The sequence below is a fragment of the Carassius auratus genome, chromosome 6 (genome assembly GCF_003368295.1).
Source record: "Carassius auratus strain Wakin chromosome 6, ASM336829v1, whole genome shotgun sequence".
In the NCBI taxonomy this organism is placed as follows: domain Eukaryota; kingdom Metazoa; phylum Chordata; class Actinopteri; order Cypriniformes; family Cyprinidae; genus Carassius; species Carassius auratus.
In genome coordinates, this window is record NC_039248.1 from 4,612,659 (window position 1) to 4,627,154 (window position 14,496).

The 14,496-nt window shown below is 36.1% G+C and overlaps 2 protein-coding genes across 17 annotated transcripts in view; both read right to left on the reverse strand.

Moving 5' to 3' along the window:
• On the reverse strand, positions 1–12,571 carry LOC113091504 (non-homologous end-joining factor 1). Of its 5 annotated transcripts, none has more exons than XM_026257101.1 (8): positions 12,433–12,571; positions 11,410–11,588; positions 10,660–10,878; positions 9,671–9,809; positions 9,530–9,588; positions 1,244–1,427; positions 715–797; positions 1–276 (listed from the first exon to the last, which is right to left on the reverse strand). In XM_026257101.1, the coding sequence occupies exons 2-8, from the start codon at positions 11,575–11,577 to the stop codon at positions 190–192; spliced, it is 939 nt and encodes a 312-aa protein (XP_026112886.1). In that variant the 5' UTR covers positions 11,578–11,588; positions 12,433–12,571; the 3' UTR covers positions 1–189. The 5 variants fall into 5 exon arrangements, with proteins under 5 accessions (XP_026112886.1, XP_026112877.1, XP_026112863.1 ...); XM_026257092.1 differs by having other exon boundaries at positions 11,410–11,591; XM_026257078.1 differs by lacking the exon at positions 12,433–12,571 and adding an exon at positions 12,079–12,141 and having other exon boundaries at positions 11,410–11,591.
• The window catches only part of LOC113091449 (C2 calcium-dependent domain-containing protein 6), a 20,003-nt gene continuing 17,717 nt past the window's right edge, over positions 12,211–14,496 (reverse strand). For 5 of the 12 annotated variants that reach the window (XM_026257035.1, XM_026257017.1, XM_026257025.1 and 2 more), the window contains one exon: positions 12,211–12,613. In XM_026257035.1, coding sequence (XP_026112820.1) covers positions 12,451–12,613 — 163 coding nt within the window. In that variant the 3' untranslated portion in view covers positions 12,211–12,450. The remainder of the gene's footprint in view (positions 12,614–14,496) is intronic. The other 7 variants (XR_003287360.1, XR_003287357.1, XM_026257010.1 and 4 more) reach the window with 5 other exon arrangements.

The following is a 14,496-nucleotide window of genomic DNA, read 5'->3' on the forward strand; positions in this document are numbered from 1 at the left end:
TGTATTTAAAAAATGCAACATTTTATTAATGGCTTTTAAAACATTAAGATGGGCATACAGACTAAAATACAATAATGAAATGTCCATAATCACTTTAAAATCAAACCTAAAAAGAATAAAATGTTTATAAAGCATTCAGAAAATAAAAGGGTCCATATGTGCACTATTCTGATTCAGAAGCATGAACAGTCACCGAAAAAGCCCCACTGCTTTCTTCTTCTTCGGCCGTGAGGTGGAACGTTCCTCAGAACCAACAGCTGATGGTAACGGGACATCCTGAAAGAATCATTCAGAATTGGATCAAATTCCCTCAAAGGAATAATCTGGGTCCAAAACCATTGATAACTTAAACCTTTATCTTTATAATAGCAGAAAATGATTTTGACTCATAGATCGATTTATATCTGCAATGTTCATTTCAGGTGCATTTTTTGTACATGTGTTGTTTGAGCTTCATTTATATTCCAACCAGGATATTACTTTAATCACATCAAGGTAAGTAACATTTTGTAGCCTGTTCAGATGCATGTTTAAATTATTCTTTTGTTGAACTTCCAAAAACAAACAGAGGTCAAACTCTATCATCTTAAGGCTCAGCAATGATGGAGTCATGGTAGACTGAGGATTTGAAAAGACTAGAGGGCAGCACAGTCCTCTGGAAGAATCAATCAAATATTTCATTTATTAAATGAAAAGAAAAACTAAAAAGCCAACCTGTTTACTGTCTGCCACCTGAGGTCTCCGTGATGGTGCTTTGACATCATTCTGTTCTTGAGAAGCCAGAGAAGAACTCACATCTGCACAGCACAGCAGACAAGACAAACAATGCTCAAAAATGACAAATGTCATCATTAATTGTTGTTCCAAACTTTAAATGTATCAGTGGAATACAAGAGGCTCCAAATTGACAAAAAGGCACCATAAAAGTGTTCCACACAAATTCCGTGGCTATTCAATAGCTTTGAATGCAAAGCCATAATTTAACCACCAATCACATGTGGTGCCTTAATATACATTTGATGACCATATTGTTTGGTTATGACACACAGAAACAACCAATGATGTTTGATACGACCAATGTCACACATATACAGGTGCAATACAGTGTAACAACACCTGTTCCCTCGCTCATTCTATGAAAATAACATTCTGCAAAACATTTCCTATTGTGTTCCCCAGACATACAAGTTTGGAATGATTCCTTTAACTCGTGCACTAAGCTCAGTGTCAGTGAGGCAGTAACCTGTGGGGACATCAGTGATGTGTTGGTGATGTTCAGAGACGTGCTGGTCTTCTGCCGGAGGACTGCTGTCAGGAGAGCCTTTGCGTTTCTGACCCGTTTTCCCCGAGCTCAAGGCCATGTACAGAGCCTGCAACTCGGAGTCAAAACCCACACTGTCCAGCGTCACACCCATCTGTGGAACGATCTAACAGAAAAGAGAAAATGACCACACCATAAAGAAAGAGACGACATTTAATGACTTATTAGTCTCCATAGAGGAACCGTCTTGAACCATTAGTTTTCCGAGTGCATTTCTTCAGAAGAAAATTGGTTTTGTAATATTGTTGAAAATTATAATAATTATATCACAATTTTGGGTATGTGTGTATGGGTTTGTGATGGAAAGATATGAATTTTCAGCATCATTACTCAGAACAGGCTGTTTTTACAGTTTCACTGGTAATCAGAAACATTGCATTTTGCCTGTAAAGCCATTTTAAAACAAAACCATGTGTATGCATTATGACAATTTAGAAATTGGGAGTGAAATGTTCTTAATGGTAAAAAAAAAAAAAAGAAAAAAAAAAGATCGAGCTAAAAATAAGTGTTAATGGTCAAGGTTGGGTGACAGCAAGTTCAACAGGGTAATGGTAAAGATGACTGCATTCACACATTTCCCAAACACATTCTCTTTCACAACAGAGAGGACACATTCTCAAAATTAGCTTGCCAAATATTGACCTGGTGAGATTGGTGACCACTGGATGAATGAAGGGCCCCTAAATATGCGTGTAGACATTTGGGGTTTACATTGATTTATTTTTATTATTTGTTTGTTGAAATATCATAAAAAATAAATGAATGCTTTGAGTTCCTCTTTGGGGACAGAGAGGGCAATGTGAGGAGAGAAGCCACAGTTCATGAGTGTGCACTTCCTGTCTCCCCTCAAATTTCTCCGCTCCCGAACCCTTCATTTTTTTTTTTTTTTTCATCGTCTTGTCATATAATTTGAGCAATTCAGTTGTTCTGCTGAAAACATATGTGACTTCTAACTGAAATTGATTATATGTGTGCTGGACAATCACACCAGGAGCAGGTCAGATGATCATCCATCATCATCTGTGTGCGTCAGAGAGGGAAGTGTCAGGAAAAGCGGTTCATGTGTTAGTGCATCATGTTGATACACCTATTCATAGCAGGTAAACAGCATTGGCTGGTTTTCAGTGGTTTGTGGGAGAACCCTGAACTAATGGACTCTAATGGAAGATTCCACAGAGCGTCTTGATTCTTGTTCTGGGCTCTACACTTTGTTGGTGAAGGGCAAGCATGTACTTCTGAGTGTGCAGTAAGATATTGAGACATACTAGCAAAAATGTGACTAATTCATTCACTTTCAAACACAAAATTACTTATCCTGTAGATTCATACATTTCATGCATTTTGTGGCAGTATCTATTACTATTACTGCAATGTCAAATATGAGTTTATACATTTTATAATAAATATACAAATATACACATTTGGTTGGGACACTCTAAAAAACTAGTGCCCAAAGACAAATCAGTGACTTTTGCTTTTTTTATTTGACAAAAATAGCAGCATAATTATTTGTAATTCATTACAATTATTAATGTTGTGAAATATTATTACAATTTCAAAATAACTTTTTCTATGTGAATTTATTTTAGATTACATTGAAAACATTTTTCTTTAATAATAATAATTTATTCATATGATGGTAAAAAAAAAAAAAGTTTCAGTGTTTTTTGTATGTTATAAATATCTCTGGTGCTTTGGATCAATTTAATGCATCCTTGCTGAATAAAAATATTATGAAGACGAAAAAAAAAAAAACTTATTATCCCTAAAAATGTGGCAATAAAAACAGACTTAATTTTCTGTAAAGCTGCTATCTATACTGATCCATTTGAATGATTATTATTATTATTATTTATTTAGTAGCGAAATATGACCCAGACCTATCTTTAACAGAGTTTATATGATACAGATTTAGATTGTTATTGAAAATAAAAGTTAGCATCAAAAAATAATAAAATAAATCCACATTGCCAGCCTCAAGACCATTAACAATAAATATGAATAAACTGCATGTTTTCTTTCATTTCCTAAATTGAAACCAAGTACACACACACACACACACACAAACATAGAGTCTGGTCAGCTATCCTTGTATAACGGTTTTTATACTGTAAATACCGTATTTTCTATCACCCCAAACCTACCCTACAACTAAACCTGAACTTTCAGCATTTTTACTTTCTCAAAAAATACATTCTGTATGATTTACAAGCTTGTGTACCCACGGGGACCTCAATTTAGGTCCCAACAGTGACACGAGTCCCCATGAGTTTGTGTGTATTAAGGTTTAAGTCCCCACCAGAATATATAAACCTGTACACACACACACACACACACACACACACACACACACACAATCTATAGGGAAACAAATAAAAGCAGGTGAAGTCTTAAATGGGCGTCATGGATTAAACCACGAGAAGAGCTTCATTTTACAGTCCTCTATAAATCTGTCCTCACTCTCATTCAGGCAAACCCCCTCCTAAAAATATCTATTACCTCTTCCTCTCAGTCCATCTCTGTCTCACACTCCCTAGATTTCTTATTAGTGGTGCGAACTAAGACAAACATCACATTATTATCATACTTAGGGTTAGGGATTTAAACAAACCTTAGAACAAATTATGTGGTCTGTTGAGGAGAGCTGTGTTTACTTTTCTACTTGACTGGACAATTTTTGCAGCAATAAAACAGGTAAAAACCTCCCATAGATGTACAATGAAGGAGGGACCGAACCATGTTTTTGTCTTGGGCAAAAACTTCTGCACAAGCAAACACCACTATTGCTTTAGAAAGCATAAAAATGTAGTTATCTCATTTTGCTATCTATTTTTACATTTTCTACAATGTTTCCATTCCATCCATGACATTTATGAGAGGGACTGGTGTTTGACGGGATGTTACTCTTGTTCTGGCTGGCAGGGCTGCTCTTCTCAGGGGTTCAAAGTAGGCAGAGTAAACCACAGCCCAGCTACAGCTAACTAATTACAGATCAGAGCTCACCCGGTGGAAAACTGGACCATAGCTACGGAGAGAGAGAGAAAGAGAGAAGGAATAACAGAAAGAGAAATCTGACCTCGAGAAGCTGTCCTGAATAGGTTTCATGGTTATCAGATTGGGGTGATTATAAAGGCCAGGAGCCAAGAGCTTCAGTTACAGGAAGACGTCTTGAGCTTTAGCTGGAATTAAAGCATGGACACCTGACAGATTCTGGTGTCTAACAATAAAACACACACACACACAGTAGCAGTTAAAGGGGATGTGTTTCCCCTACTTCACCCCCAGAATTTTACTTTAGAAAGATGAATTTTTAGCATCATTCCTCTAGTCTTCAGTGTCACATGATCTTTCACTAATCATTCTGATACGCTTATTTGCTGCTTAAGAAATAGTAATGCATAGTAGTTTTGGTTTGGAATTAATTAGAAATCTTTGGTAACATTATAAGTCTTTAATGTCACTTTTGATTAATTTAATGCATCCTTGCTGAATAAAGTTTTTTTTTTTTAATCTTTAAATGGAAGTGTAAACAAGGTAAAAAGATACTAAACCCATCTCATATTTGTATACTATTTATGATTTTTTCTTTCTAAGATCGCCAAAGGTATCTAAGAAAGCATACATACTGCGATATTAAGAAGTGTCTTGAGCAGACAATGAAAAAGTTATTTCTGTTTTGGACCACAGCACACATCTTTGTCACGAAAAGCCTAAATTCCTCATTCTGGTGTTGTTTATCCTGCAGTTTCTCTCGGGATGGGTGATGTTGCTCGTGTGGCAAGAAGGAAAATCCAGGAGAAGAGAGTATGAAGATACACAAATCGACCCCCTAATAAGTACTGGCGGATCGTAAAAAACGTTCTTATTTAAAATGTACTGATCAAATAAATCCAGAACATAAGAATCTCTAAACTCTTGGACTAAATTAACCCGTTCTTTAGTAATAACTTGGACTGAAAGCATGTTAAGAAGGTCATCTAAATGTACACACGTCTCGTATAGAGGATGGTTTGGGGTGTTTTTGCTGGTCTTTCGGTGTGGTGGTGGGAAGGGTCACGCTGTCAGTGCCAAACCCAAACTGGTTTCTCAACTCACCCGGTCAAATTTTCTCTTTTTATGCCTCAAACCTAAAAAAAACTACAGTTTTGCGTCACTTAAACACATTCACACATAAATACATCCAGCCCCAAAAGAACTGCAAAGAGGACGGCATGCACACTAATATGAACCCTAAAGCAAGTCTTTGTGTTAATCAAGCGAAGTACACACTCCCACTCAAAACACAAAGTAAACGTTCACACTCTCCTCTCCCTTCAAAAAACCTGAGCATGCGTCACCGTCTTTCAAACTTGACTTTACGAACATGTCTTCTCTTAAGTTTTGACCGGTTAAAGACAACACTTCAAGCGGGACTATCCATCTATCCATCAAACCCAATCTCATCCAGGCTTCTGCCGATCAGGAATCTTAAGAACGGCCTCTATTTTTCCAGAGACTTGCTATGTTTGTTTGGCATTTCGGTGAGACATTTTTCCAAACACACCTTCATTTTAATTCTGACTTGGGTCTTAAATGATTCTTCAGAGTGGAGTGGAATTTCCCATTGTACTGTGAGACAGCGGCAGTCAAATGACTTTGATATGTCCAAAAAAATCAAATTATGTGAACGTTCACATTTTAATAGACACAACAAGTACTGTTAAAAATCTGGAGGCATTTCCAAACCATGGACTAGGAGGTAGCAAATATGCTCCTTTTTTTTAAAAGGTTTATCCATTTCTGCTAAATTATGATAATAAATAATTTACATAATTTCTCTGAGACAGAGAAAGCAAATATGACACTGAATATCCAATTATTTTCACTTAAATATAATCTAGGTCTAATTCACTGAAGTGTTTTAATTCATTAGGACAATTCTGCAGTTTAATCCCCATTTTCAGCTTCTACACAGAGTAAATAAAGTATATTTGCTATTATACATTATATAATACACTGGTCTTATATAGGAGTTGGTCATTTTTAGTCCCTAATGTTCACCAAGGCTGCATTTATTTGACCAACAATACAGTAAAAGTTCATATAATTACAATTTAACATAACATTACAATGGCAAAACTGAATTTACAGAAGCAATTACTCCAGTCTTGAGTGTCACATTATCTTTCAATAATTAAGAAACATTTCTTATTATTATCCATGTTGAAAATAGTTGTGCTGCTTAATATTTAAAATTTTATATATATATATATATATATATATATATATATATATATATATATATATATATATATATATATATATATATATATATATATAAAATGTTTAATTAAATGTGGAGACATTGAAAATAATTTTTGAGAAGTTCATTATACTTATTTTATGGAATTAATTAAATTTTGTGGACTAAAAGTGAAAACCAGGTTCGGAAATCCACCAGTTTAGGGGCGACTAGTAAGTCAGTGTTTGGTACAGTGGGCGTGTGGGTGAGTAGACTCATATCCTTTTCTCACACCAACAAGTCAAGCCACGCATATCTGACTGCACATTCATCAAGCCAGTGAGAAATACCGGTGGATTCACACATACACACTGACAGAGATCAAACATAGGCCTATCAAAGGACTCGCCTTACGCAGAAAACACGGCCGCCAGCACTGAAATTAAAGCTCATGACTGAATCCAATAAAAAAAAAACATTACTTATCAAGGGAACAAAAAGTGGCCCATAAACACACAGTTCTGGTCTAAATTATGCCTGCGGCTTTGGCTCCTCCCACTGTGGTCAGTGTGTTTGTAATGACCGTAAGGCAGAGCGGTCAGACGCGTGATTGACTGGCATTCTTGCTTAGGGATGGTGGCTTGACCAAATCCCTGGTATGAGAAGTTATATATGAAAATATGTCATGATGGTACAGCTACAGTTTTGCTGAATATTCAATGAAAAAAGGCTTAAACAAATCAAAATATGGCGATCATCAGCTAATAAATTAAATACCTCACAGACGTAAACCAACAGATCAGATTATTCAAAAGAAGTGAATACGTCTGACATTAGTGTCAAATATGAATTCAATATTATTATACCAAATATTAATCAATACAATCAAATGTATAATTCAGGATGAACTACATTAAAAAACAGTCATTTCATCCATGAATTAAGTCCAACACAATATGAGATAAAAAATCTGTATGTAAACATCTACATTTATTAATAAAGCTGTGGAATGTTGACATTTAAAAAAAAAAAAAAAAAATTATATTTATTATATATATCTTAAGACAAAATGTACAGAAATATTTAAGATTCTAATCATCACTAATCAAATAAGTACAATCCCAACTCCAAAAAAGTTGGGATGTTTTGTAAACTGTAATCAAAGTGAGAATCTGTGAATGTTCATTCTTGTTCATTTTTATTTTTATTGACAAAAGTACAAAGAAAAGACTGCCCAAAGTAGTCACTGACCAACTTAAATTAATTTTGGACAGAGGCAAAATAAAAGTGAAAAGGTTATAGAATATCCCAATTAAACTGTTTTGAGACCGTTCACATTAAGCAGGTGAATGGGTATTAGGTGAGGGTATCATGTTTGGGTATTAAAGGAGCAGCTTGATCTTTGCAAACAAAGCTGGATCATGGCTCAACACTTTGCACCAAATTTCATGAAAGGAGGGTCAAACAAGTCAAAAATCTAATAATTGAAGTCTTTCGTCAACTACCATACATTACATTGTGAAAAGATTCAGGGAATACAGAGAAATCTCAGTCTGTGTAGGGCAAGGCAGAAAACCTCAGTTAAATGTGCTTGACCTTTGAGCCTTTAAGATGGCATTGCATAAGAAACCATCATGCTGCTGTGTTAAATAAAACCACATGGGCTCAGGATTACTTCGGAAAACCGCTGTCACTTAACACAGTCTGCTGCTGCATCAATAAATGCAACTTGAATCTCTGTTACTCTATGAGAAAGTAATACATCAATTCTATGCAGTGATGCCGTGGGGTTCTCTGGGCCAGAGATCACCTCTAATTGTCAAAAAGACTATTAAAGTGAAAATGTGTGCTGTGGTCAAATGAGTCCACTTTTCAACCTGTTTCTGGGTAAAAATGACGTTGAGCTCTCAGTCCCAAAGTCCAAAGGGACCTTCCAGACTTTCATCAGCAATGGTTATTGGTTCAAGACAATACCAGGTCTCATTCTGCATGTGCTACAACAGCATGGTTCTGCTGACACATGTGGATGTCAGCAGATATGTCTCCTATTGAAAATATATGGCCCATCATGAAAAGGAGAATCAGACAACAATGACTACGAACTGTTGAGCAGCATCTATTTTCAAAATTAGCATACGTAATTCCCAGATGATTCAAATGTGTAATTAAAAGGAATGGTGAATTCACACAGTGTTAAACATGCCTCTGTCCAAACTATTTTTTTGGAAATGGGGTTGTACATTAGTGACATTGATCATCAAGTGAAAATCTTCACAGTTGTGCTATTTAAGTACTTTCTTATTTTGTACTAATTTAGTATAATACTCTATTGTCACAATCATTAAACAAAATAGATAAATAAAATGGAAATATGAAGTGCTCCTTAAACTGCAACTAGCTTAATTATTATTACTTTCATGAAAATCTCAAATCTCATTTGACATTTATTTCAGATTTTCACTCAAACTGTTAAACTGATAATATGTTTTTTAATAAATATAAAAAAAACTACAATTTCTTCTAGTTTTTAAAAGTGGACTCCACTGCATAAACACTTTAGTTTTACCATCATATTGCCCAGACCTAATCCCACTCATCGCTAAAAAAGCAGGAAATTCTAAAACACACACGCCTATGGCGGGAAAAGAAATAAAACATGCAGTCAATAGACAGTTCAGTGTGAGGCAGAGCTACAACTGAGCTGTCACTGCAAAAACCACAGCCTAATTATACACTGTGCATGTGTGTGTGTGTGTGTGTGTGTGTGTGTGGTGACCCTCAGCTCTGACTCAAACAGCTATCCAGTCTCTCTTCATGTCTAGCTTTCACAGTTCTCTCCCCCGTAACAAACCCTAAAAGCAGCACTGGGGCCTGGCTTCAGTATATACATGTGACTGAGTCACGGTGTCACATGCATGCTAGTTTTGACGGAGCTTGTTTACACTGGGTACATTTAGCAGGACACTGAATGTAAAAATGTTTCGCACCTGTGTGAAGAAGTTCTCCCTGTACCTGTGCACCTCAAACGGCTCCGTCTGAAGTCTGGCTGTGAGGGCAGAGTTTTAGAAGAGTGTCAGCAAGCAAAAAAAAAAAAAGACATAAGAGAGAATGCAAAATGGGACTGTTACCTCTACTTAGGACAGCTCCGTTCTCCTGATAGTCCTGTATCTCTGCATCCTTCTGAACCAAAAGTGCAGCTAGATCCTCCACTTGCCGCTGCAGGACTCTACTCACTGCCAGCAGGGGGCGCACCAGATGCATGCACACCTGATTCAAGCAGAAACATACTGTATATTTAATACATAGATTTTTAAGGCATCGAGATCATCAGCGTGATACAAATCTACTTAAAGGCTTCTGCTTTTTTGTTGTTAGTTTGTACCTTAAAAAAAAAGGGGGGGGGGGGTATTTTTATTATAATTCAAAAAATTTTAATAAAGCATAAAGTAAGTACAGAATAACGTTTATATTGCTAGTAATATTTTAAGATGAACACTTGCTGGACTGAAGCTACTTGGGTGATTAATTATGTACACAATTTTTATTTATTTATTTTTGAAAATCTTGTTAAAATTTGAGTATGAAAAATTATCCATCAGGCTTTAATAACTGTAACTATAACTGTATTGCACTAAATGTTTTGACCTCACAATAAAACCTAAAGAGTGCTGATAAAACTAAGCATTTAAAAATCACATTCTTAAAACATCTTTTAAATAGATATAGAGCGACAACTGATTTTCAATCTTTTTATGCATGTATTCTATTGGACTTTTATAAAAGGTCTCACTGCTTTACATTACAAGGTAGCAGAATTTTTTGGCCATACAAATATCAGCAACTGCACCAAATTGAATATTTTTTCTATTTATTTCTTCTGTACAATACTATACGAGCCATCATCCCTTATGTATCAACTATAACACTCAATGAAAACACATCAGCAAACTTTATATCCATCTATCCATTTGTTTCAATAAACTGCTTCATTTCATATGAGCATTATTTCATATGTCAGGCTTCACAGGGTTAAAAGAATAGGTTAAATGTTTCAAACACATTCAAAACTATGTTAAATCACAGCTGGAGATATTATTTGACCAGATAAGGTTCCTACCACGCCAACAGGTGTTGTGGTGCAGCGGAACTCCCAGTAGAACGGCAACCCAGCCAGCTCACTTTTGAGTTTGACTGTTAGATTGTCACCACGCTGTTCAAGAGTAATGTGTGCAGTAGAAATCTGATCATCATCTTCACTGGACAAACAAGGCCGTGCCACAGAACACAGATGAGAGAAAAAAGCTTGTGTAGGAGCCCTCAGACGCTTATTCAGATCCTTTCTTACAGAGGAAGAGAGGAAAAGGAGAAGGGATCAGTATGAAGTATTGACAGGGCAAAGGTTCCATTAGAACTGAATATTGTGGGGATACAATCCTCTATACTAGTCAAGTCAAGTTAAGCTTTATAGTCAATTCTTCCACATGTACAGTACATACAGAGAATTGAAATTGTGTTACTCTTAGACCCTTGGTGCATATAGATTACACTAACAGTAGAACAATAAATAGAGATAATAAAATATAAAGTACACGTATACAAATAGGTCATGTAAAAAGAAAGATAAGTAAAGCAGCACAAGGCAGACAGAGTGCAAACCAGTGAAGTAAACAGTGCAGATATAATGATTGTAGTGCAAGAGAGCTTATTCAGTCCGATTCTGATTAAATTTTAGTATTATAGAAACATTTCAGAGTATTATTATTTGAACAGAAATACATTGATGCCACAGTATGTTTCATCTCCTCACAGTGTTTCATATTTGAATTAAGCTAATAATAATTAAAATCACTAGAAGCAGTGTTCTTGCCTGTGCTCGACTCTGGATGTCATCTGCGGTCATGTCTTCTTCCCACACAGTGTTCAGGTCACTCAGCAGAAGCCGGTACTGTGTGTCACCGAACCAGGCTTTGGCCAGAAGATCAGAACCATCGATATTCACTGGCACCCATGGGACAGCACACAGGCCTGTTTCCATCTCCCCACAATCTACTTCATATCAACAATAACATGTTTACGCACAGCAACCGTAGTTTAGATCAGCACAGCCACAAGTTACTACATGAGTGCTTTCTCGTTACTATTCTTATATCAATCCATGTTTACTAAATACTAATTATGAAAATATTAAATATGTCACTTTAAACATTTAGAAAAACAGATTTCTCAGCTGTAAAACACTTAACGTAAGTAAACTTTATCACAGTTATTAATCATGGTACATTTAATGATAAGTTAATTTAATTTTTAATTTTAAGTTCGATATAATATATGTCAGAACGTCTAGACCGAGACAAACCATGATGAACTATGAGGTTAAAATTTCGTTTCTATTTTCTAACGCGTAACAGGAGCGGTATGCATAAAAGAAATGACAGCGGGTAAAATAAATATTTCGGATAGACATGTAATTACATAACAACTTTTAGATAACGAATTAACTGTTTTATGGGTAAAGACTTTACCAGTATCTACTTACCAACAAGGGGCCGTTTCGACTGACGCACATTCCCCATAAAAACAAACGGAGATTAAAACGTTCCGTGAGGAATAGTTCCGTTACTACACGCCTTCGGTATTAAGGGGGTTATAAGTAAAACAAAACCAAATATTTATTATCCAGCATCTTTATTGAGACATTCATAAGCAAAACATTCACACACATTGTGTAAGAGATCAAAAACTGCTCTAAACACCACATCATCTTATAATCAACTGTCTTCTGATTCTTTCTGTTGGAGAATGTGGCAGGTTTCATTTTAAGGTGAAGTTTTATCCTGTGAAAGTGGAGTCATAGGTTAAAAGGGTAGTGATTACATATGGAAAAGCTTACATTTGTGTGTTTACATGGTTACAGGACTGGACTTGCTGATGTGTTTGGTTGCTTTTCTGATTCCAGGTTATTTGTTGTCCAGGGGGATTCGGGCTCCTGTCTCAGAACCAGTTTCTCCAGAAACTGAACAACATCTTGCTTCGTCTCACATTGTTCTAGAGTTTTATAAAGCTTGGGTAACCTGGGGGCACCACAAAAGGGGGATCTGAAGAGTCATTGCACAGCTATTTTTTAATACATTGTAAATAGTGTAAAACGACTGTCAAGTAAAAATAAAACCTATATGGTCATATGACTATGCACTGTATTCTGATGCATATATACATAATTAATTTTGTTGGCAAAACAGCAAAAACACATGACATTGACAATGCTGTGTCTAACATTTATCTTATTTAACTTTTGTATAAAATAAGGGACATTTTTACCCTCACATCTTAAAATACAAACTAAACGTGTGAAGATTTTTCTGAACTTAGTGTCAGAAATGAATGGGTTAAAAAGACTCATGCTAATAAGGAAGAAATATTATAAATTGTTACACACACACATACACAAAAATCTTTTTTATTTTATTTTATCATTTATTTATAGCAGCTCTGGAGAAAACAGTGATGTCATCATCAGAACACTCCAGTTTTTATCCAATAATGACCGTGCAGTTATATTGCCTTATTAAGTGTCGCCAACTAAGCAAGCCAAAGGTGACAGTGGAAAGGAACCGAAACTCCATGAGAAAGAGAAAGAGAGAAAAAAAAAACTTGGGAGAAATTAATTGATTGATATCATTAAGAATAGGATAAGCATTTTTAATAGGCTAAAGATTTTTTGTCTCTGTTTTTTGTTCTTTGCTAGGGTTCTCTTTCCTTTTTTCTGCACCATGGGAGAAAGCAACCTTCAGTGGCCAGTTGCCAACAATGCAGCCATTCATTAATGATACAGCTATAATGGCATCATTAATCGAGGAATATAAAACAAATCCATAACCCATGCTCTGACTGTTGTTCATAATAACCTTTGCATTGGTCACATATCCAAACACAGAAAACAGAGAGCACAGCTCCTCACTGTCCAAGCTGTATGGCAGGTTTGATATGTAAAGACTTGTCTTTCTTTTTGCAGCATTTGGAATTCTCATTTTGGCTCGCCTGGCGTTCCTCGTAGGACTTGTAATGACTTATAGAAACTAGATGGTCATTTAGGAGCATACCGTCTAGCTTCTTAATTGCCAAATCAGCAGCCTCTGGTGTGGCATAATGGACAAAACCTTTTGGTTGACCATTACTGTAGCAGACCACTCGACTGGAGAGAACTTCCCCAAAGTATGAGAAAGTGTCATATAGAGCAAGGTCATTGGTGTCTCTTGCTATGCCCTTAATAATTATATTTCCAATCCCACTTTTTCTCAAAGTAGAATTGCGTTTAGCCCACTTGATTTGCATGGGTGTGCTCAAGAGCTCAGAAAAAATCATAGCATTTAGGGCATTTTGTGCATCGTGACGGTGTGCAAAAGTAACAAAGCCAAATCCACGAGGGAGGTGGGTTGCTCTGTCTCTGCACACTTTCACAAAACAGACTGGTCCAAATGGGAGGAAGATTGAAAGCAGCACCTGTTCGGTTACACGTGGGTGCAAATTACCCACAAACAAAGGGCCCGACTGGTCTCTTTCACCTTTAACATCACCTAAACCATAGCAGGAGGACATTTTGACTGACTCTGAAAGAAGACTTTTTTCAAAAAGCTCTTTGTCCAAAGCAAACCGCTGTGTGGAACTCACAATGTTCAAATCGCAAATTCTATATAGGTATAGGTATAGTTCAAATTCTAAATTCGCTGTTGCAACTGTTGTATCTGCAAGGAAATGCCTAAGTCAGAAGCATCAGTCAGAAATGATTAAGAATCTGACAGCTTTGCTGCTTTTATAGGCGGAACATTCTAAAATGCCAAATTATGACATCATCAAGTGACATCCTCCTAGCTACATTCCTCAACAGTAAAACACAATTAAAGCTATTTTGGTCTGATTTTAGACATTGAAATTAAGTCCTAAACATTAATTACAG